At 40.8% G+C, this 23064-nt stretch overlaps 2 protein-coding genes across 9 annotated transcripts in view; both read right to left on the bottom strand.

Moving 5' to 3' along the window:
* Positions 1 to 249: 249 nt before the first annotated feature.
* On the bottom strand, positions 250 to 8906 carry LOC134796264 (nucleolar and coiled-body phosphoprotein 1). Of its 4 annotated transcripts, XM_063768306.1 has the most exons (7): positions 8662 to 8906; positions 8491 to 8576; positions 5572 to 5745; positions 3616 to 3722; positions 3389 to 3538; positions 2168 to 3207; positions 250 to 2010 (listed from the first exon to the last, which is right to left on the bottom strand). In XM_063768306.1, the coding sequence occupies exons 1-7, from the start codon at positions 8699 to 8701 to the stop codon at positions 965 to 967; spliced, it is 2643 nt and encodes an 880-aa protein (XP_063624376.1). In that variant the 5' UTR covers positions 8702 to 8906; the 3' UTR covers positions 250 to 964. The 4 variants fall into 4 exon arrangements, with proteins under 4 accessions (XP_063624376.1, XP_063624378.1, XP_063624380.1 ...); XM_063768308.1 differs by lacking the exons at positions 8491 to 8576; positions 8662 to 8906 and adding an exon at positions 7745 to 8289; XM_063768310.1 differs by lacking the exons at positions 3616 to 3722; positions 8662 to 8906.
* Positions 8907 to 15591: 6685 nt separating this feature from the next.
* LOC134796289 (6-phosphofructo-2-kinase/fructose-2,6-bisphosphatase) overlaps positions 15592 to 23064 on the bottom strand; it is a 36682-nt gene continuing 29209 nt past the window's right edge. Inside the window, exons 6-10 of one of the 5 annotated variants that reach the window (XM_063768361.1) lie at positions 22194 to 22289; positions 21168 to 21386; positions 20122 to 20356; positions 19213 to 19340; positions 15592 to 15752 (exon numbers count right to left, since the gene is read on the bottom strand). In XM_063768361.1, the coding sequence (XP_063624431.1) occupies positions 15663 to 15752; positions 19213 to 19340; positions 20122 to 20356; positions 21168 to 21386; positions 22194 to 22289 (768 nt within the window). In that variant the 3' untranslated portion in view covers positions 15592 to 15662. Of the gene's footprint in view, positions 15753 to 17828; positions 17867 to 19212; positions 19341 to 20121; positions 20357 to 21167; positions 21387 to 22193; positions 22290 to 23064 lie in introns of those variants that run through there. The other 4 variants (XM_063768357.1, XM_063768356.1, XM_063768358.1 and 1 more) reach the window with 4 other exon arrangements.

Raw genomic sequence — 23064 nt, 5'->3', positions numbered from 1 at the left:
AATTGGTACTTGTAGGTAGGTATCTGCGGACCGTACGGGCTTCGCCGAAACGCCGGCGGCCGGAAATCAATACGCTATGCGAGACCGTGCAATACCTATATGGAAAGTCCTCGCGCCTAGCTATTCAGGTTCGCAATATAATAGAGTAGGTATAAATGTCGACGTAAGACATAATAATACATTTTTGATGTTGTCTGTAACTCCCGTAGTTTTTCAAATGAATGCCGTAGAGAATAAATGAAAGACATGTTGAGAATCATAATATTTTATACAACTTTTAATGACGAAATTACATGAGATAACTTTCATTTGTTTATAAATAAAAAGGAAAAGAAACAGTTCGCATTCGCGCAACAGTTATATACAGACTAAGCTCTCTCAGATACACACACGGACACTCGGTTAAATTACAGTATATTTACAATACTCATTACAGCTAAACCCTATGTCCAGCCTCAAAAACATAGTTTTGATAAACTTATGCACTATATCTTTCAAAGACATGTTTTTGAGAAAGTCTCGACTGCACAGCGCGTGCTAGACGAAAACAACGAAATTGACGACTATGGCGAAACGCTACGTTTGTCACACTTTATATAATATCATCCTCCTCCATACGCGAAGAACATAAGAGGTCAATTTGTTGACCAAATAAAAAACAAAATAGTGAAAAACTAATAGCAATTAAACTCAAAAACTATGGACTAAAGGAGCAAACAACTAATATGCAGGAAGATAACATTACGAAAGTTAATTATGCTAGGTCATTTATCTCAAAAACCGAGGGCACCTTAGTTCGTCCCGTGAAAATTGTCACTTTCAATCGGCACATTTGTCACATTCATATCCTTCAATAAAAATAAATTTAGATTCCACTGGAATCGTCGAAGTCAGTAGTATAGTTCGGCCGCACCGACATGGTACATCAGGTACAGTGAGCCGGCGGGGTATCACTGGGGCGGGGTTACCGCAGGCGGGCTTGCCGCGGCTTGGCGGCGGAGCGCAGGCGCCGCGCCGCCGCGTCCACGCGCGCCACGCGCACGACGGGCTGCAGCCAGCTGGCCAGATTACTCAGCGCGCGTTTCTTCTTTCTCCCTCGCTCCTCCGCCTCCTCCGACGCGGACGAGCGCGCCGACCCTCTTTTGGCCACTTTCTCCGCTTTTTTCTCGTCCTCCAGGAGCACTTTCACGTCGAGCCGCAGCGGCTTGTCGTCGGACTTTCCGTCCCGGTCGACGTCCATCGCCTCCCGCTCGTCCTCCGACTTGACCTTCGGCGGGGTCGTCTCCTCGATCTCGGACAGGTTGTCCTCGTCGCAGGTGTCGTTGGCCGTGTCCTCGGACGCGACGGAGGACCGATCGAGGCTGCTCTCGGTTTTCTCGGAGCTGTTGGTGCGCGAGCCCTTCTTGGACTTCCTCTTGTTGGGCCAGCCGGTCCTGTTCTTCTTTTTGAAGCGGCCGCGGCGGCGCGCGCGGCGCCGCTCGGCGACCTGCGCTATCTCGTTGCGGATGATGTCGCAGCCGTCGCACTCCGACACGAGCCCCAGCACGTCGGGCGGCGCCGCCGCGGCGGGCAGCGCGCCGCCGTCCACCTCGTCCAGCTCGAACTCCGCGGCGTCGTCGAACACCTCGGAGAGGAACTTCTGGAGTCGCTCGCCGGCCTCCTGCGCCTCGGAGGGCTCCGGCTTGGCGCTGAGCGCGTCGCTGACGGTGTCCTCGGAGGCGGTGGACTTGGCGTCGTCGGGCCCGCGGCGGTGCAGGCCGGCCGAGCCGAGCATGGCGAGCGTGGAGGCGTGCTCGCGGGGGGACTTCCTCGGCCGGGAGTCCTGCGCCGCGACGGCGGCGATGCGCTTGTGCAGCTTGCGGGACTTGAGGCCGCGCGTGCCGTAGCGCTCGGAGCGCGGCTCGCGCGCGGCGGCGGGGCGCGGCAGGTTGCTGAGCGCGCAGCAGTCCGGCTTCAGCGGCGGCAGCAGACCGATCTCGTACGGTAACTTTGGCGACTTGGAGTATAATGCTGAAATAAAAGATACATTTACTAACACGAACAAAATTAAATAAGGCAGGCCTATGCGATTTTATTAGCCAATATAATGGGGGAAATTCGATTGTGAATCTAGTACTCGAAAATGTGAGTTATAAATTATGAAAATTTGAATGAAAACATGTCTTACCAAAACACCGTGGCACGTTTTTGATCGAGACCTGGTCGTGGTCCTGCCGCGTGAAGGTCTCGAACCAGGGCTCACTCCGCGGCACGCTCTCGAACGCGAACTCCAACTGTTCCACTGCCGGAGTATACTTGAGTCGGCCATCCTCCCATTTCATACATTTCTCGACCGGCTCCTCTCGGAGCGGACTCACTTCGGGCTCAGGGTCTGGAACAGGTTCCTTTTCTACTGGAAGTTCTATTTCGGGCGGCGGTTCGGGCTCAGGCGTGGGAGGTTTACAGGGCGCTCGACGCGTTCTCCTCACGACGGGGACCACTCGTCGCTTCCGCCGCCGCTTGTCATCTAGCCAGCTGTCTTCCTCGGATGATTCCTCTTTTAATGCGGTCGGGCGCGCCTGACGTCTCCGTTCTAGCGCCGGCGCGGGCTGGGGCGGCGTCTTTCGCCGAGGAGACTCCTTTTTTTCGTCTTCATCATCATCATCGTCGTCATCCGAAGAAGTCGAGCTGGTCGAACTGGCGCGTTTCGGAAACATAAACTGCTCCGCCTCGTCACTGAGCACCGACAGCTCGGAGCGTCTCACTTTTCTGAACTTGACTACGAGCGGTTTCCCGTTGCACGTCGGGGACGAATCCTTCCGTTTGGCGGCGAAGCCCCCGCTGGACCGGAGCTTCGTACTGACCCCGACGACTTTGTAATACTGGCGGTCCTCCTGGCTGTCGGTTTTCCTGCAGCGCGTGCGTCGGGGTTCGTCGTCTAGGGCGCCGTTGCGGGGGGAGGCGCCGTTGACTCTGCGGGAGTCCAGCTCGCCGTTGCACACGTTGCGGAGGGAGCGGCGCTCGCCGTTGACGGGCAGGAAGGAGGCGCCGATGAGGGAGTCGAGCGCGAGGAAGTTGCTGGTGTCGCGCGCGAAGGCGGCGTGGCGCGGCGAGCGCGCATGCGCGGCGAGGTCGGCGAACATGGCGCCGCACGCCTCGCAGTACCCGCCCTGAGGCTCTTTGTCCTCTTTCTCTTTTATTCGCGGACGGTTGTTCTTCCGTGTCATTCTGAAAATTGAAATCTTTATAATTTCTACTGCACGTACACAATATCAGTACTGTCAGGAGTCGAGTTCAAAGGTTTAGAATATGGGACGAAAAAAACTACATTCTTGATATATTTTTTTTACAGATACAGTATACATTCAAAATCCTGCAAAAAAACTTATGAGTAAAATACTCGACTTACTCGCGATTCTGTCCAATCGTATTTTGGTAGTTGTTATTGACCGTGACTCCTTGGTTTATAGGTGGTTCCTTCTTCTCTTTCCTCTCCGGGTTAGGTTCTAATGAGATCTCAGGCCACGCATCAAACTCCTTATACAGAGGCCTGCACTGTCTGAAAGAGAAACTCTTCTATAGATATGTTGTACGGCTAAACTTAGAGTAAAATTAGTTTAAAATTATGGTTCATACTTGTCCAAAAATTCAATCTTGATATAATGTTTTGTGAAGAGTCTCACATTCGATTTACGTGGGGCCGCGAAGAACGTGTCATACAGTTTATCCAATAGAGCTATAGCCTGAAAGTTCAAATTAGCTGTAAATATATAAAGGAACGTAAGAAAGCGGTTAGTATGAAAGAGCGAATTTCCATTGGTCAGCAAAACACATGCAAGACTTAGTTATTTCTGATTTATTCCATAAAAGAAAGTGCCATTTGCCAGAGCAGTTTTTATCAACCAATGGAAATAAGCAGGAAGATAAAGTTTATAAAGTGCATAAATAGTGACTGACTCATTATTTGAGCACTTTAGTGTGGTAACAACATTTACATATAATATAAGTATATATGAAATGCATGCTGTTTTGGATTGGAAGTGAAGTTAATTTTTAACAAGCAGAGTAAGATTCTTTTAGGGCTGATTTAGACGGCGATTTTAGTTACATTGACCAACAGTCCACAATGTAATAACGTAACCGTCCAATTAAACCGACTGATCAGAACCAGCAATGCTCGCATGCGAGTTCTCGCATCGTCTAAATGAGCCCTTAGGAAGTGTGTTTTGTAACAGCGACCAACTTTTTATCTTTTGAAATGTTTACACTTACACAAAGTGTGAGATTAGAATTTTTCGGGACATCTGATAAAGCTAAAATAGCCATAAAAAATAGTACCATTAATTCTTTTGTCAAAATTTTACTAAAAGCTCTCCATTAACCGAGATTTCGATTTGGAGGATTTCTTAAGTTACTTCTGCCTGTCAGTAATGACATCTATGAAGACTCTAAAGAAAGTTATGTCTTATTAATTCAGAGATCGGACAAATTTGCGTCATTACTCGCAATAATGTGGACATGAATCCAAAATAGATTAAATAATTAATCATTTAATTAATTTCTTACCTGAGGCTTAATTTTGATTCCTAATCAATAAATAACACAAAGATTTCTTATAATGTAAATTTATTAAAGAAAAGAATCAGTACGTTTTCCAAATTTTCTGTAGGTACAAATTTTTTTATATCAAAAATATATTTAAGTCCTATTTATTGACTATAGGGAACAAAATTAAATCTCAGGAAAAAAAAATTAAAATAATTAAATGATTAATTATTTAATCAAATTTGGAGTCATGTCCACATTATTGCGAGCAATGACGCCAATCTGTCCGATCTCTGCTTATTATATAAACGTCATATTTTTATAAATATTTGACATCGATGATGACATATCCATACTTTGTCATTGCAAATGGCTTGCATAGTCTGGCTCTAGTATACATTCTATTGTATTAGATTGGAGTGTATTACATTTTCAGTAATTTATTTACTTATTTAGTTCCTTCAAGAGATTTTTTCCAGGAGTCCTCGTTATCTCAGGACAGCAAAGCCGTTTGTAGCGAGCGCATCCGTATCACCCAAAGACTAGCAAGAACTTGCATGCAATTTACGTTACATTGCCGACTAATAAGGTAAACTGCATTAAAAAGTTTGAATAGAATAGAATAAAATAAAACTTTATTTTATATAATTTAAGTTATGAATTATGGCATTTATGGCCCGCCAAGTGCAAGCACTATTATTTTACATATGTATGTCTTAGGTATCAAAAAGATCTAATGTAAAGTAAATGGGGCTCAGTTCAGACATGAACTGGCTCACGCTAAAGCTATGTATACATTGTATACATTTAAATGACAGGGATACGAGGTGGGGCCATTCACTTGGAGAGTGGTTTTCCTCTTTCTTGTTTACACACATAGTCAATTTCGCCAGTACGCAGACCAGGCAACATAGGATTATGGTGGTTCGGCTTATCACATCTGTCCCCGGGTTGCGTAAGACCCGGAATTTGCTGATCCTTTAACTGCAATGTAATGTAACGCCGAACACCATATTTAGGTGGTTACACCTTAGACCGTTCAGTTACCTTCTCAACAGAGAGCAGCACGTAGTTGTGTGGTGTGGGCGCGTGGCGGACGCGGTCGAGCATGGCATCGGCGCGCGTGCGGGCGGAGTCACGGCGCCATCGCGGGGGCGCGGCGCCGGCGCCGCTGTCGCGCACCACGTGCGTCACGCGACCGCTCAGGCACGCTTCTTGTTGCTGCAAACAGTGTAACATTGGACGCTTTGCAGTGTAACATTGGACGCAAGGCGGATGGACGCTCTGTGGCTTGAGACCCCCCACACTAGCATCTTTGATGTAGTTAAGAAGTATTGTCATTTGGTCTTTGCGGATAATCGTGGTTTCGCACCCGTACCCGGACTTTGCATTGGAATAGTTCTGGTTTAGATTTCTTTACTCGCAGACTTTTCCACTGAAGGTATCCTATAGCCTAGCCTAAATTACCTTGATGGGTTGGCACTAATTTTTCAGATGTCAAAATTGTATTTACCTTCAATTGAAAAGAAAAAATAGTTTTATTTATTAACAGACTCATCAAAACATTTTATTGCTGTCTTGAGAAAATACAAGTAGGTTGAAGGAAAATCTACAAAGTAATTTTTTTGTGAAAAAAAAAACATTTCTGTTACTATTATTGTAATATGTTACAAATAATAATCTAGATCAGTGTTTTCAAACTTTTTCATGACGCGACCCCCCTACTATGAACTAAATGTTTCGCTTATGTATTGTTTTAAGGCTGGCAGAGGCTTCGCGACCCACTGTTTGAAAAACAGTGATCTAGAGTTCTAAACAAACAAGAGATATGCACTGCCACATTTTAATTTTATGAATTTCATTTTAGTAGAATTTATTTCTGTGTAGGATGTTTTGCCAATAAGTGGCACACAGACAGGAATAAAATATGCAAGAACTGTAGAAAAAAAAAGTAATATACTTTACAGTCTTAAATAAAGGATTATTACATTAGGATGTTTATTTTATTTAATGCATTAAATTGAATAAGTGCAGACAAAAGTAATTTTGGTAAGTTATTGTTCCCTTATTAAGGGCCAGTTGCACCAACCACATTTGACAGACTGATCAACGTCAGCTGGCGCCCCCCGGCGCTTTACTATGAAGCTTTCCATACATAAAAATTTAGCAAACTCTTTAACGATACAAACAGTTTGGTGCAACCAACCCTAAAATGTTTAATGATAATAACAGCATCTTCCAGTGTTTTTGCTATGCAATTTTTCTTAGGCACTTGGTCATTGTACATAGATTATTATTTATCATGACAGATGAAGTTTTTACATTCCCCTCCATTTATATCAAGGATATTTTACAGTTTGCTGAATGAGAAAATCATATTAAATCTATTATTCTAAATTATTCAAACATGTTATTCAATTTATTATTGTAGTGTTGCCAGCAAATTATAATTAAATATAATAATTATTAACTCTTATAAGAAAATCTGTCACTGTCAAATAAAAAAAAATGCTAACAGTGCAGTAAGTAAATAAAATGTGAAAGTCAGCACAAAACTTGCAGTGTGACCCAGCACGTATGTCGCAACGCAATGTCCCCTTTACGGTAAAACGCTGATTTGGTCACAAGAGCATGCAGAGGAAATGAGCATCAAGTAGTGGCATACAAGTATCTAGTTGATGAGGTAACGGCGCCACTCGGCGGTCGCCGCGGCGCTCGGCGAGCTACATAATACACCGCACTTTTCCTTGAAATACCGTCAGCAAACGTAGCGCGTCGCCGGCACCGCGGCATCCCGCCCTTCGTTCGCTCCAAACGTCCCGCGCAAAAAAATAACATGCCCCCCGTGCACACACCAAACTCACCCTTACTATTCACGTCTTAAGAACCACATCCCCTTGAGACGGTAAAAGTAATATCAACTGTCAAAAATTAAGCATACACACGCGTTACCGATAGGAAACTACATTTTTTGACCGCTTTTAAAATGGATAGAGTGCACCGCGGGCGTGAGGTTGCTACGCGCGGCCTCGGCCCGTTGCATTTCGCGCTGCGGCGGCGACTCTAACGCGACCGTACAAAAGATGACCTAAAATCGAACGCAAGCTACGCGCCCGACTGGTCACTGTTCAAACTATGTTTTAAACCGTTTTCTAAACAATTATGACACGATCCCAGTATCGGCTCGAGTATGTAAGCGTCGCCGAACATATATACTTACACAAAAGCCGTCCGCAAGCCCCGCGCGCTCCGCTTATCACAAAAATAAGTAACTATATACCAGTCAATGAGATGGACACTTCGTCACTGGTAGATTCACTCCGAATTACGACACCCCCGTTAAATGTTTGTATTATTTAATGTATAACGAAACTCCAGATAGTTTACGCATTAAATATAATAGTAATTATTAGTAAATAGGTACATTTGCTAAAGATATACGAAATATTCACAATAAACACACAAATCTGTCAGACAAGATGGAGTTATTTCGCTTTAGTTTTTGTTTAGGTCGCTAGCGGCGCTGCTGTCGAGCGGAAGGGGCAACGCTTCTGATTGGTCGGTTACAATCACGTTTCGTTACTACGCAAATTTCTATTAACAGATACGAGACCTAAATATTTATTTATTTTATGCCAGTTTGTTATCAATCTGATTCACCTCGTAAAAACGAAAAAAATAATTAATTTAAGACTCATATGTTAAAAATATAAGCTCATGTTGTTTTCACAGTTAGATAACTAATCAAGAATAATCATAATATTAGAAATGGAACGTAGATAAAGCGACTAAATTTGATAGACCTAAAAAGCACCCCACATACCGCTGTCGATGTGGATTCTCTATTTATTGAACTTGCACTGCTACATAACCAAATACATGAAGCAATATGTAATGCAACGTATACCTTAGCTGGGCATACGCACTGTGGAGTATGATTTTGGCGGTAAAAAAGTATATACTCACTAAACCCATGTCTTGGAGTCTTCTTGATATCGATCTACATAGTCCCTGTTCTTGAATATCCAAGTAAAAACAGAAATTTCTTCTCGCTGTGAAAGAACAACACGGTAAAAAACTATTTATTAATATGAATTAATATACATCCTCCGAATAAGGGTTCAAAATATGGCGAACCTTGATTGAATTTTTCTTGACGACTCAAAGTTGACACCATCTTCAATGAAAATCTTCGTATATTTCCAAATACACAACACAATGCATGCAATGCTATTTACATATCACTCCATATTCTTCAACGACCCTATAATATTAAAACTAAGACACTAATTATATAAGAATAAGATCATATTGATGCAAAACTAAAAAAGAATTTTGCAAAATACGTTCGAACGTAGAAGTGTCATTGACAGCTGACACCAATAGAGCATAGACTTTGCTGACGTTGATCTATGGATAAAAAAATCGATATAGAGATCGATACCGGTATTCTTTCGTGAACAATCGGATACTGCGCCAAATCGATCTTATTCAATTTAAATCGATTGTAATATTCGTATCGGATAAAAAGTAATAAAATATTAGAAATGCAGGAAATGCTGCATGTCTGAAATAAGTGCAATAATAAAGGTTGTTTAAGTTGCAAACTGAAATATTCGATTGGTAATATCTTAGTTGGCACCATAATAAATTCAACAATGCATTCAAATTCATTCCAATAGTGTAATCGGAGTACTTGTATTCACGGCACTGCAGCCGAATATACTGGGAACAGGAAAATGGAACATATCGGTATAAGGTATAGGTAAATATGACGCGGCAGAGGCCGGGCCCGAGCGGCCGGCGTACATACCCGCTATGTACGTAGTTTATTGATTGCTCATGTTATGTGCGAAGTGGCCGCCGAGTACCTAGGCAGCTAGGTAACACGACTCGGTATGTTTATTTTGCAGCGCCGCGTATTAACTATGTAGGTCGGAATAAATTCAGTTTCCTTGGGGTATTTATGAAATGAATGTTTCGCTACGTCATGTTTTGCGTTCATACGTTAATAATTAATCAATGAAATAGTATTAGTCGTAAAGGAAAATAAAATAGTATATTTATCATATTTCTTTAGTGAGGTACCTTCTCTTATTACGATTAAGTTAGGTACTATCGCCCACATTGTTAACTGTACATCGGTATGTGTCTGTTGTTATTACATAAGGTCCACCGATATACAGTTAGGAGTGTTGCTTGTACCGAACATTTTAGTTAGCTTAACCAATTTTTTTTTGCTCCAAGACTCCGTAGGTGTTTAGGTTTAGCCTTACTTTTAATATAAAAACATTTACACATTGAAGTTGAATTCGCAACTTTTTTTATCCTTTTTCACTTTGTCGTAATTGGGTAGGTCATAAAACAGATACAGACAATTTTTTATTTTAGATCTCCGAGATGAAAATACCACAAATAAAAATAAGCAATATTCGATCGTAAAAGCTTCTATTCCTCGATTCTATTCATTTTTATGAGAACACATTATCAATGTTTGCTTTATTACCCTTTTCCTTTTTTTCAGTACTTGTAACGCCATCTAGCAGAGAGTAGCTAGTGCTATTTAAAATTACAACTTGTAATCTACTCTCCGTTAGATGGCAGGCACTTTTCTTTGTTATTCTTTCACTAGATGGCAGAGTTCAGTAAATTATTTAATGTCAGCAGATGTCAGTGTCTTTCTTGTACCTATTTTGTTGTATTTGTATTGCAAATCACACGAAAATATCATCGGTAAAGATCGGTTTTTTAAGCCCCCTCCAGACTATGCGCGCGAATCGCGGGCGAAGCCGCGAACGCGAGTGTGTAGTTAGGGTTGCCAGATCGAAAGGCGCTATTATCGGGAAAAAATATAAATCTTTCGGGATTTTGGGACTTAAGTCGGGAAAAAAAACCATTCAAATTAAAGTAATTGTATTAAAAACAACGATATTTTACATTATTGGCACTACTTTAGCTACGCGCTCGACGCGGGTCGCTCGCTCGCTCGACGACAGTTCGGAACATGAAATTATTGTTTTATAACGTGAAGCTGTTTTTCGGGACAGTTTTCACTTCGTCGGGAATCGGGAACACATGCTAAAAATCGGGAGAATCCCGCCAAATCCCGACCATCTGGCAACCCTGTGTGTAGTCGATTTCGCTGTCTGCGAAAATCGACTACACACTCGCGTTCGCGGCTTCGCGCCGCGATTCGCACACGAGTGTGGAGGAGGCTTTAGGATAGCAGTGCCGTCATATAGCGGCCGTCTCGATACTAAATAATACGGCTAAATATGGATGTCGTAGTATTTGTATGGAGACGGCCGCTATATGACGGCACCGCTATCCTAGGAAACCAGAGCATAAAAGGTAGCGTTTTACTGTATTATCCGATATGAAAAATGATAAGGTAGGTAAACTTAAGGCGGCCTACGTTAAGTAGCTAACACACTACCGCACCGCACCAAGGTCATTGTGGGACGCACCCATAAGTAAGAGGGAGAACTTTCTCCCTCTTACTTATGGGTGCGTCCCACAATGACCTTGGTGCGGTGCGATAGTGTGTTAGCTACTTTAGGGTGGTATTCCACCTGTCTAATTTATTGGTCCAATGTGTATTTGCGTCTCACATTTTGCTTAGTGAGAGTGAAACGCAATGCACATTGGACCAAGAAATTGGACAGGTGGAATACCACCTTTACAGATGTTGTCGTTGTATATATTACGAGTGACACATTGTCGTTTGAAAATGAGAGCGTAAGTTCAATTGTATGGAAGCGGCTTTTTGGCCAATCGAAGTTTCATTTTAGTATCTGGGATGTGCCGTTGGCAAGCATATTTTTGTAAGGCAATCGACATTTTTCATTCCAAAAATGAAAGTTTCCTTTGTTTTTGTTTCTTATGAAAATTTCCAGCTTTTTATAAATTTTCCGCTACGTGCATTCTGTATCTGGGACACAGCAAAAAGCGAGGCTTTTAGGGTCGGTTGCACCAAACCGTCTGTCACCGTTAAAGCGTTCGTTATTTTTTTTGTATGGGAAATATCATACTTAAGGCCAAGCGCGCACCACGATTTTAATTTTTGCGACACGATTTTAAAATCGCGCTGTAATATATCGCAGAAAATTCACTGCGCGCACTGCGATGAAAAAGTCGACGAGTCGTTCATTCTCTACATGGATTTCGTACCAGTCGTTTGTCATGAAACGTGTCTTTAATATGCGATCGCTGTATGACTTTGAGCATTTATAACACAAAGGTGATCCCTGTCTATTTTCATAATTAAATGGTCAACATCTAGCGTCTCATTTTCTCATTCCGACATGTTGACGCTCGAAGAGCGAAATGCCGACTGAGGTCCGGGTGCGATTTTATTATCGCAGTGCGCGCGGGGCCATACAACTCCGTATGCTGCAATTCACTTTGCGACAATCGCGTCGCGAGTAGTCGCGGAAAAATGTGACAAATCACAATTTTAAAATCGCTGCGATTTTTTGTCGCATATGCGCGCACTGCCATATAAACACATACGTTACATTTCTGCGACTAAATTATCGCGCGACAAAAAGTCGTGGTGCACGCTTGGCCTAACTGCTGTTTGACGTTAATCTCTGTCGGAGTCTGTTAAATGTGGTTGGTGCAACCGGGCCTTAGACTAGTACCTATATATATGTATAAGAACTTGTATGCAATTTGCTTTACATTGCCGACTACTAAGGTAAAATTTTGAATGCAAGTTTGATCAGCATACCGCAATGTAATGAAAATACAAGTCTTCTTGTCTAAATCTTGTAAAAGCACAGAATAAATAATAGTACTACCGTACAGAAAGGAAACTTCCTACAAAACCGAAGTTTGACAGCAATTCAGGGTCGAATCATGCTGTCCCTTTCTAATATATGGCACTATCCCTTTCGGCTATTTAGGGTTGTCAAAATTCAAGCCATTATCACAGATTAATAAATAGTTACTACGTAACAGATACTTCATTCCCAAACAAAAGCAAAAATACCTACGCTATAATAGCCTACAAAACCTTAATAATAATACCTGCTGCTCAGGACAAGAAGAAAATGTACCATAAGTACGCGCACAAAGAGTCGAGACTGTGTTGCCCGCCGTGCGAGTCACGTGCCAACGCGTCCTCGTAAGAATGCGCTAGGGTTGTAGCTACCCTACCTATGATGATTATTGTAATAAAACGAATGTTGCGAATCAAATATGTTTTAGTTTTAATATAATGATTTATAATTTTTTCCCTTCTCGGAATTCTCTGTTATTAAAATTTTATAGTTGAAAATATCCTAAATTGCGTAAATAATTTTAATAAATATTCAGGAGCAAAGCAGCGGTTTTTAAAAGTTGTAATACGGTGCTACCGGCCGATTAATTATTACGTCGTCAAAATTATTTAAAAATACTTTTTCTAACCCTTCAATATAATTATTAAACGTTTCAGGTGGGACCTTTAGCCCGCCATAAAAAGATGAATCTTTATTATAGGCTTTTTCCTTTGTTTTTTTGACTTTTTCACCCATCTACTGCACAATAATTACGTGGTTTCGGCATTTCGAAGCATAAGCGCGGGAAACGCGCGGTGCAATGCGGTGCGAGCGCTGAGGCGGGCGTTCGGCGGCCCTCTGTCGGTTGTATCGTCGACGATACGCCGAGCGGTAGGCATATAGCGCGTGGCCTTGAGCGTGTGACGGAGGCCTGCCATTATCTTATCTGTGGTCGTGCACGCAAAGGGACGTCAAGTAGTGTCAACCCTAATAATTGCTCGGAGCAATGCTGAGCCGAACGGAACCGAGTTTGCCCGAAGGGAGGAGTTTCACACCCCTTGTAAAAGTGCATTTTGGATAGGGCTTAAATTAGGTAAATAAAACACAAAAACCCACTTAGAAATACACTTATAATAAACATTAAATTATTTACATACATGTAATATACATAGCCATTTGTAAACCATTGCTTGTAAACCTACCTACATATATCAATATGACGATGGTAGGCGAACTGGAGCGCTTATAAAAATATATAAGTGCGGGACATTTTTGCTGTTAATTCAATCAGCGATGAGAAGTATATCATGCCATCTTCTTTTCACTTTATTGGGTTAGACAAGGATGATAAACCTGCATTGGCGAGTGAAGAAGTAGCGCAAGAAAAGCTTGTATTCCTTAAGGAACCCACTGATTAACAGTCCGCCGGACGGTAACGGCCTGTCAGTTAGAACAAAATTTTGACAGTTCCGAACAACTGACAGGCCGATACCGTCCGGCGGACTGTTAATCAGTGGGCCCCTTTATTTAAAAAAATTCCTCAAACGCAGTCGTTTTGGTTCGTTCTCAACCGTGTCAAGGGAATTTCAATGTTATCATTAACAAAATAAGATTTGCATTGCTTTGAGTGATAAACATTAGTTTGTGTTTTTTACTGACGTCATTATCAAGGGTGTCAATGTATTTTCACTTTCAATGTATGGACACTAGAGTTAGACCAAGACAAGTCTGCAACGATTTTGATAGCACACGCAGTGCCAGTGTTATTAATACGTCATAATTTCATAGAAGTTTGACGTTTAATAACACTTGCACTGAGCGTGCTATCAAAATCGTTGCAGACTTGTCTTGGTCTAACTTTATTTAATTCTTGATTTTTGACAACTACCGAAAACTTTGGTACTAAGTCAGTTATAATAACACATAAAGAAAGATACAATTCAGCTTTCAAATATTTCACAAGGACGGTTTGAAAATAAGCACAATTTTCATAATTCGAATGCACTAAGCATTTATTTTGAAAGATTTAAATCTCTTTTTGTCCCAACACTATCTCTCAAGTGACATGATAAAATGGCGATTTTTTTTTAATTTTCACGATTTATTTTACAATAACAAGACTTAGAGGATCTAGACTCACTTATCAGTCTCAAATTCAACTTCACAGACGGTACAAGCCACCACAATGAGTTAAAATTACATCCATTTAGAGTCACTGACGATATCTATAAATAACATTGGATATTTGTATAATCGATATCAACCACTTTACGGGTTGTCAATACGGCGATATTGCTATAAAGATTCGCTTAGAATTAACCTTTATCGACAATTGATAAAGTGGTATTTTTGAAAACGTTTAATTTATATTACAATGCAGTGAAGTTAATTTCAAAAACGTTGCAGTTAAGAAATATTGTGCAAATAAAGATGTTTTTGGCATTCTTGTAGCCGAGACGTTTTTGAAGGCAACATTAGCCTGCAATATCAAATAAGGTTGTGTCAAGATGTTATTGCGGGTGATAAACATAAACTGCCCTAAGATTCCTAGAGTCAGGCCAACTCAACTTTGCACCGACGCGGCAAGCGACAGAGTGAAGGAATGCCACAGCTAACGTCAAATTTGTCACACCCACATTTTATCGCTGCAAAATCGGCGCAGACGGTCTCAAAGCCATTTTCTGAATCCCAGAGCTCCCATTCCATATATGTGACTTTCCAGCACAGAAGGGTCCTCGTGCTTCAAGTGCAATAAGGTACCTTTTATCTGAAATTCTAACAGAAAGGTCTTTATTGCACATGAAGCTGATGGAAAGCCGTACAGTGTACATATAAATCCGGCACTTTTTAGTAAAGTAAACACATCTCTATATATAAATACTTAAAAGTATTTTAAATGTACTTGGTACGATAATTTAGAGATATCATGCGTCGCTAGAGTCGGACCAAGCTAACTCTGCATCGCATTCGCAATGTCAAAGTGTGGCAATGTCATCATTAACGTCAAATTTCTATGAAAATAAGACCCTCACTTTGTTCATTTAATGCAAAGTTAGCTTAGGGTGGTATTCGACCTGTCCAATTTGTTAGTCCAATGTCATTGCGTCTCACTCTCACTAAGCGAAATATGAAACGTAAATACACATTGGATAGGTGGACTACCATCCTTATGCTCTGGTTTCCTAGGATAGCGGTGCCGTCATATAGCGGCCGTCTCCATACAAATACTACGACATCCATATTTAGCCGTATTATTTAGTACGGAGACGGCCGCTATATGACGGCACCGCTATCCTAGGAAAACCGAGCTATAGACGGACTCTTAATGGAAGTCTCTAGACACTCGACGCTACTTCCAAAGTCCTGTATAAAATATTAATGTTTTTCACACTGGTCGTCGTCGCCGTTCGATTCCCCGTTTAGTACCGGAGGTACTGGCGCTGCGATTAGAGGCGCTGGTATCACCTGTGGGATAAATTTTACGTTTAAAATTTGGGGTACTGTGTATAAGTGTTTACTGTGCAAAAGTGTCCAACTTTGCCCCTTCCTGAAGGTACGAAAATTTTAAAATCGAAATTTCGTTATCTGATGCCTCTATCTCTTATAGCGGATTCGTGAAATTTGTTACCGTGGGCAAAGTTGGACCATTAATTTAAAATTTTGGAGGTGGTAATAGAGAATCAAAATTTCAGTAGAATATAAAATGCCATGCCATTTTACTGAGCTTCATTGTTAATGCCAAATGTGTTTAATTGAAATTTAGAAAAGCGCTATTGCCAATTGGTAAAGATAACGAATCAATATTAGAATTGATATTATTTAAGCAAATATGGCTACCAACGACAGAATTAGGAGCATTCCACGGGCTGTCCGGTACAAACGCCTTTTATCTCCTGTGTTGCGACTTTTTTTTCGGCATTTAAAGCAGGCGATTATTTTTCTGTGCATATTTTTGACCATTTGTCATAGAAAAGGAAACTCTTATAGCTGCAAATCTTCAGAAAATTCGCGTTTGTACGGGACAAACGGTAGACAATTTCATGGAATGCTCCATTATTGAAAAGTGTTTTGTTTTGTATACTTTGGATCAGTTGTGTTTAAAATTAAATTATACAGAGTTGTTCAGTGAAAGATAACTGCAGAACAGAAGCCTGTGAGGTCTTTAGACCCTTGTCATGAATATTTGCCGTCAGCAACCAGAAATTGCTTACTATCTTGATTATTTAGCAATATGCAGTGTTCGGGTGAACTCAGCTATATCTAGAAACTAGTCTATAAAAATAAAAACAGAATGTTTGTACAGTCACACCCGCCACCCCCGTACAAAGTGGTAACTTAACTTTGTGAATATTCAAGTGGTTCCGCCCCAATGTGATAGTTGATTTTCAACATGCCATGGCGGGTCTAATCTATCGATATACTATTTGATACTACTGTAATTATATGAATGCTGTGAACCGGAATCTGGATTTTTTAATGTACATACATATTTTTTATTTACATGGAAAATAAATGGTTCCGGACGGGGCAACAGCCGGGATTTAGACCTATTTCTTATATCCTTGAATAGTCGTTAAATCTTTTTATAAAGTTTACTATAAATATTAATTATTAACATCTAGCGACCTTCACCAAGGAGGAGTTTTGGCCGAAGGGTGTCAAGTTCCGGCGGTTCCGCGGCCGGCTCCCTGACACTGCGGGGTTGCGAACTGCATCGCAGCCATAATTGTGTTTTTAGTTTTAAGATATATTTAATAATATGTATGCTAGTTTTAAGGTATTTATCTATGGGCCAATAGTTGCCTGAAAATAAATGTTTTCCTTCATGTTTTCATTCATTCATTAATATTTCGCTCTGTAGCCTTAGCACGATTGCGCCGTGACAGTATCTCGTACGTGAGATATACTACACGGCTATTTCTAATTAATATTCTCACTCACTTGTGCTAAGGCCGTAGTTTATAGACTAAACAAAGTATTGCATAGAAAAATTAGGAACTTAGCGGAAGGCAATTGTAGTAAATTCAAAAAATTCAAATTCAAAATTATTTTTTTTCATGTGATTTACACACATAGATATCCAAAAAATAAACATACAAGAATTACACATAAACACAACATATACACATTAAAATAGGTAAAGTTGTATATATTTACATTATATGTATTATAAATATACTATATAAAATTAATACTAAGTATTACACTCATATTAGGTACGTTGTCAAAGATTTTTTACTGTGCATATTGTTGATAATTTTAACAAATATTTGAGATTGTGTATCTAAGGATTCTAAGGTAAAGGAGAATATTTTGAAGATTATACGTTTTGTGTTATTTAAATGTAGGTTAAATTTTTTATAAAACTTGAAAAAAAAATGTAAGTAGGAAACATAAATATTCCTAAAAAATGATTTGTCAACATATTTATGGGCCATCACATATATAAAGGTTATGATTCCGGGCCCACAGCGTCCATATATTACGCAGTATATGTAACTAGTAACTATGCACTGTCATGCGACACAACATATAGCGTACGTGCTCTATATGTCAGTTTTGTCTTCTTCTTCTTCGCCCTGTTAGGAACAAAACTTACATTACAATTACCATTTCAATTTTTGAAATAAATAAAAACATTTTATTTTGAGAAATAAAAGTTCTTAGTCGAACGAAGCTAACTGCACAGACTGCATATCGTCGCTATACTTTATCAACCTCATATCTACAACAATCATTTGATGGAAATGTCGCATTTCTTTCATTCGGAATACGGGTGTTTTTGTCATGAAATGAGTGTTGCAGATACGAGGTTGAGTAAGTATAGCGGCGATATCGGGGTACAGATGTAGTGTACAATTGTTTTGCATCGTATTTTCTCGGAAACGTTCGTATTTGTCATGCTACTTCAGTCAACCTCAGTACTTTTTGTACCGAGACTGACTGGAATAACAAGACACGTTCGTATGATTCCGTGAAAACGATGGAATATAGTTATGCACTACATCTGTAGATAGCTTCGATGGACTCCAAAAGCTACTACTCAACAAGGCATTAGAAAATTACCTTACATTGGTGCGAGATTTCAGTTGTACTTTACTCATTACATTATGATTAGAGATGCACCGGATATTCGGTTACTATCCGGTATCCGGCCTATCCGGCCATTATTATACTATCCGGCCGGATACCGGATAGTGACCTACTATCCGGCCGGATACCGGATAGTAACATTGCTTGATTTTGGAGTAAACAAATTGGATTTCAGAAACAGACACGGTCATAATCGTACTTGTTTATTATTATTAAACAATTTAAACATTCCACTGACTTGCACGCTCACTCATTTTGAACCTAGAAATGTGTCCGCGCGAACGTTCACTAGGAAACAGATCAAACCAGCAGAATGCGCACCTGAAAAACCGAAATGTAGGTATAGTTCCGCTGGCTATTCGGCGGCCGGATACCGGATATTAGGCCGATGGTCAGGCCGAATATCCGGTATCCGGTATCCGGCCAAACAACTATCCGTTGCATCTCTAATTATGATTCTATTCTGTGCCTGCTTCTAACTAGTTTGGTAATTTCGAAACGATGAGAGACCAGTTTTACCTTTTCAAATGTTTGCACCTTGCTTTTCGAATATCAATACTTCAAAAACGGCTTCACTATTAAAATTTGATTGAACGGTGGTAGTCATTTTCAAGGTTTTCACGTGCGATAAGCCACCGGACGCAGCTTTTATCATCTCTACGATAGAGATATCTATGAAAGAGTCTTCGATGATGATGATGATGATGATGATGATGATGATCCTTCCGGCCGATTTCGACCATGGCGACCACTTCGACTCTTAAGAGTCCATATCTATATGGTATACCAGCTTTTAGTGTGTATATTTTATGTCGGTATAAGTTATACTCACAGACGGCTTGGGGCGGTGCGTGTCGACGGCGTCTACTGCCAGGGCGACGTGTTCCTCGCGACAGCCGTACGCTACTGGGGTTAGTTTGATGACCGAGTGCAGGGGCACGTGGAGGTAGGGGAGCTCCTCTGTGTAAAGAAACCACCACATAACTTTATCCTCCTAAGGCCCAAGGTCCTACCTACAGTACTTCTTCAGTTCAATGAAATTTCAATCATATTCAATTGGAACAGAGTCGCTTTTGCATTGTTTCGTTCAATTTTTGAACAATGCAAAATCAACTCTTGTTTCTTACACCGTAGGTTCAAATTTCAGTGGCAAATTTTGGATTTTACAATTTGTATGGCTGGCCTTAGGAGGATAATGTTATATGTGCACTTTAATTTGTAAATAAGTTGTAAACTCATAATTCGAGTTGACATGGAGACAGGGAAGCTGCCAAGCTAAGAGAATTAATAGAGGTGATATCAGGAAACTATATCTCCAGGAATCTAAGAAGCCAGCCATAACTCTGTTTAGATATTTGTGGCCTGGTTACAAAATATTGAAGACAATATTTATTTTAAGACTTTATTGCACTCACAGGCCAATTCAAGTTTTAGTTTTGACGTTTTTGGTTGAAGATATGTCACTTTTGATACTGACAGATCAGTATCCTATGAGAAACAGAACTAATAACTAAAACTCGAATTGGCCTGTTAGTATTGTTATCAATGTTTAATAAAATGTATTAAAGATTTATCATCATATCAAATTTTGATAAGTTTATGAATCGATAAATAAGTTTCAGCGTGTTCAGAAGATTTCGGAATGAAAAATCTGACCGTTATCTGTACACATCAATTCTCAAACTGCTAGACCAAATAACACAGAACTTGTGTTTTCCAGGAATTCTACTAGATCACTCACCGGCAGATTTGTCAAGGAAGTACGCTAGTAGACACCGCATGACCGCCTGGTGTGACACCACCAGCACGTTCCCCTGTCTCTCCAACTCCATGATAACAGGTTCGAGTCTGGCCACTAAGTCTTCGTAGCTTTCCCCCCGGGGGTATCTGTATGCGAACTTGTTCGCGTCCCGCGCGTTGAAGTCTGAAGGGTACTTTTCTTGGATCTCGGCGTAGGTCATCTCTTCGCAGATGCCCTGGGGGATAAATAAATAAATAAATAAATATTATAGGACAATTTTACACAGATCGAGCTAGTCCCACAGTAAGCTCAGTAAGGCTTGTGTTGTAAATAAATGGATAATATTGATATTTCTAATTAATTTAAGATCGAGCAATCACTTATTTGCGGAATTTGCGGTTGAAACTTTGGGACCTTGGTGTCAGGATGCGCTTAGTTTGTATAAAGATTTAAAGAAGATGCTTTTTGACACCACCAGAGATCCTAGGGCTGGCTCATTCCTTGGCCAACGAATCGAAGTTGCCATTCAGCGGGGGAATGTAGCCAGCATTATGGACACCCTTCCGCAGGGATCGGATCTGGGGGACTATTTGTGTTAGTTGTAATTTAGTAGATTTATGTATTTGTTTAATAAATAATACTATTTACGGAATGATAAACAAATTTAGATCCTAATTAGTCTTTTATGTACCTAAAAGTAAGAAAACATTCTCAACTGTAAAACAAAAATTATATTTTGGGCACAGGCCAGAACCAACAGGAAAAGAAGCGCACATTATGTGCCCCCACACGTAGCGCAGGGATGGCCTGGGCGTCGATGTAGCGGGTATTGCGTAGGACATAGGTATGTCCTTTCCCCATATGGTGAAGCGCCCACGATCCGCCGCGCGGCACGGCGGCGGCGAGGCGGGAGCCTTGTATGACGGTGTAGTGTAGGCAAACCGCCTAATCGCCTAATAAATGGGCCCGGTCGAGGCGGTTTACCTACACCGCGACACAACACTTCGCGCGGCGGAGCGGTGCCACGCCTATGATTATACACTTACAGCATCTATCTCGTTGAGCGCCTTCCACCGCTCCTGCGGCGCCTTGACGTCCTTAACCGTCTGTATGGCGCGTCGCATCCACGACGTCCACACACGCAGGCCGGGGATGGCCTGCGCGTCGATGTAGCGCGCTAAGGCGTTCGCGTACTGCGTGCCGCGGGGAGAGAGCGCGCTGTCGCCGCCGATGCGGCCTACGATGTTGTGCAAGCTTTCGCCGTGCTGGAAATATGAATAAATTTTATAGTTAACGAAATTATAACTTTTAAATAACTGGGAATTTGAACAATTCGATGTTTCCGGTAAGATTATAATTTGCGACTTTAGGACACTGGCCAAATGCTGTATGTACAGTCAACGGTAAAAATATGGGTGTAGACAACTTACTCAAAAATATGTCCCATAGTTCTTAATTCACTGACATAAGAGTTATGGGACATATTTTTGAAATGATTTGTACACCCATATTTTTACCGTTGACTGTACCAATACCAACTGAGGGATTTAAAAGAAACATTCGTGGCAGTCCACTAAGCTTCAGCTGCTCAGATGGAAGAGTGGAGTCAAGAATCCCAGATCACCGAGTTCGATTCTCGCTTGAGGTAGATAATTTTTTTTCCGATTTTCGTTTCCTTCAAAAATTCTAGTAACTTTCAAAATGCGCTGTTCTGTTTTGCCCTTTGGTTGACTGGTAGAGAATGCCTATAGCGGCATTACGTCCGCCTGTTGTGCTCTCGTGCCGGGGCAAATAAGTTAAAAAAAAAAATGAGTAATGCAAAAGTCAAATAAATATTGATTTTTAAGGGTGGTATTCCACCTGTCCATTTTCTTTGTCCAATGTGCATTGCGTCTCGCTCTCTCATTAAGCAAAATGTGAGACGCAAATACACATTGGACCAATATATTGGACAGATGGAATACCACCCTAAATTACTTCAAAACCCGTACTAGATTTCTTTTATACAAAATCATTTTACGGCAGTTCATATAGGAATAATCTTAGTTTTAATTTAAAGACTCAAGACTCACCCTTGTCAAATATATGGTCCGTGGTACTATGTGTATATTCATCAGGTAGTAGACTATCCGACTCTGTATGTGTCCTTCGTGTTTATGCACCACTACCTAAAAAAGAAAGCAAATAACTATATTTACAGTGCAAATAAGCTTTTCCTTAGAGTGAGATCATTTATCCGGAATTTTTAAACCTTTTCGAGGCACAGTACGATTTATCGACCACATACGTACGCGCCAATAGAATTTCAACTTTATCATTCGGATTTAAGGTTCAAATTAGATTGCATTTTCGGGAAATGTGAATTGTCTTCAAATGAATCATCAATGCGGGATTAATTGGAATATATTTATTGGGAAAACCTTGTAGATTGGCGAGGCCTGGAAAAGGGTTATAAAGGGTTGGGATACACTTTTACACATTTAGGTTAATGCTGATCGCGCGCATAAGAACGTATGTAATGTGGGTTAATCAAAAAATATCTGTGACATACGGATAGACAGACATGTTAAAATTAGAATTCCATTTTTGCCAACTTGGCTGCGAAATACTTATTCTGTTCTTTTTTTTGTATTAATAGCAAATTCAACAAGATTAACCAAGATTAACCAAGAAGTCTTTTCAAATTCAGCTTCAATGTCGTGCACTTATAGTCTAGTAGGTAAATCAATTGGTCACTAGAAAAAATAAGCGCGAACTTCAAACATTTTCTGTGAGTTCAATCCTTAGAAAATATGCCGCCATTGAAAATATTGGATTTGCTGTGCACTTTTATTTATATTACATTAGCTTAAATATAACTTAACCCCTGGAGTCCCAGGTGTCTAAATAAGTCCGCCAAAACACGACCTTAAGTATTTAAATTTTGAATTGAAATTTGATTGT

Source organism: Cydia splendana, chromosome 13, assembly GCF_910591565.1.
Source record: "Cydia splendana chromosome 13, ilCydSple1.2, whole genome shotgun sequence".
Classification (NCBI taxonomy): Eukaryota; Metazoa; Arthropoda; class Insecta; order Lepidoptera; family Tortricidae; genus Cydia; species Cydia splendana.
Note: the sequence above shows the minus strand (reverse complement) of the source record. Positions and strands in the feature narration are given on the sequence as shown.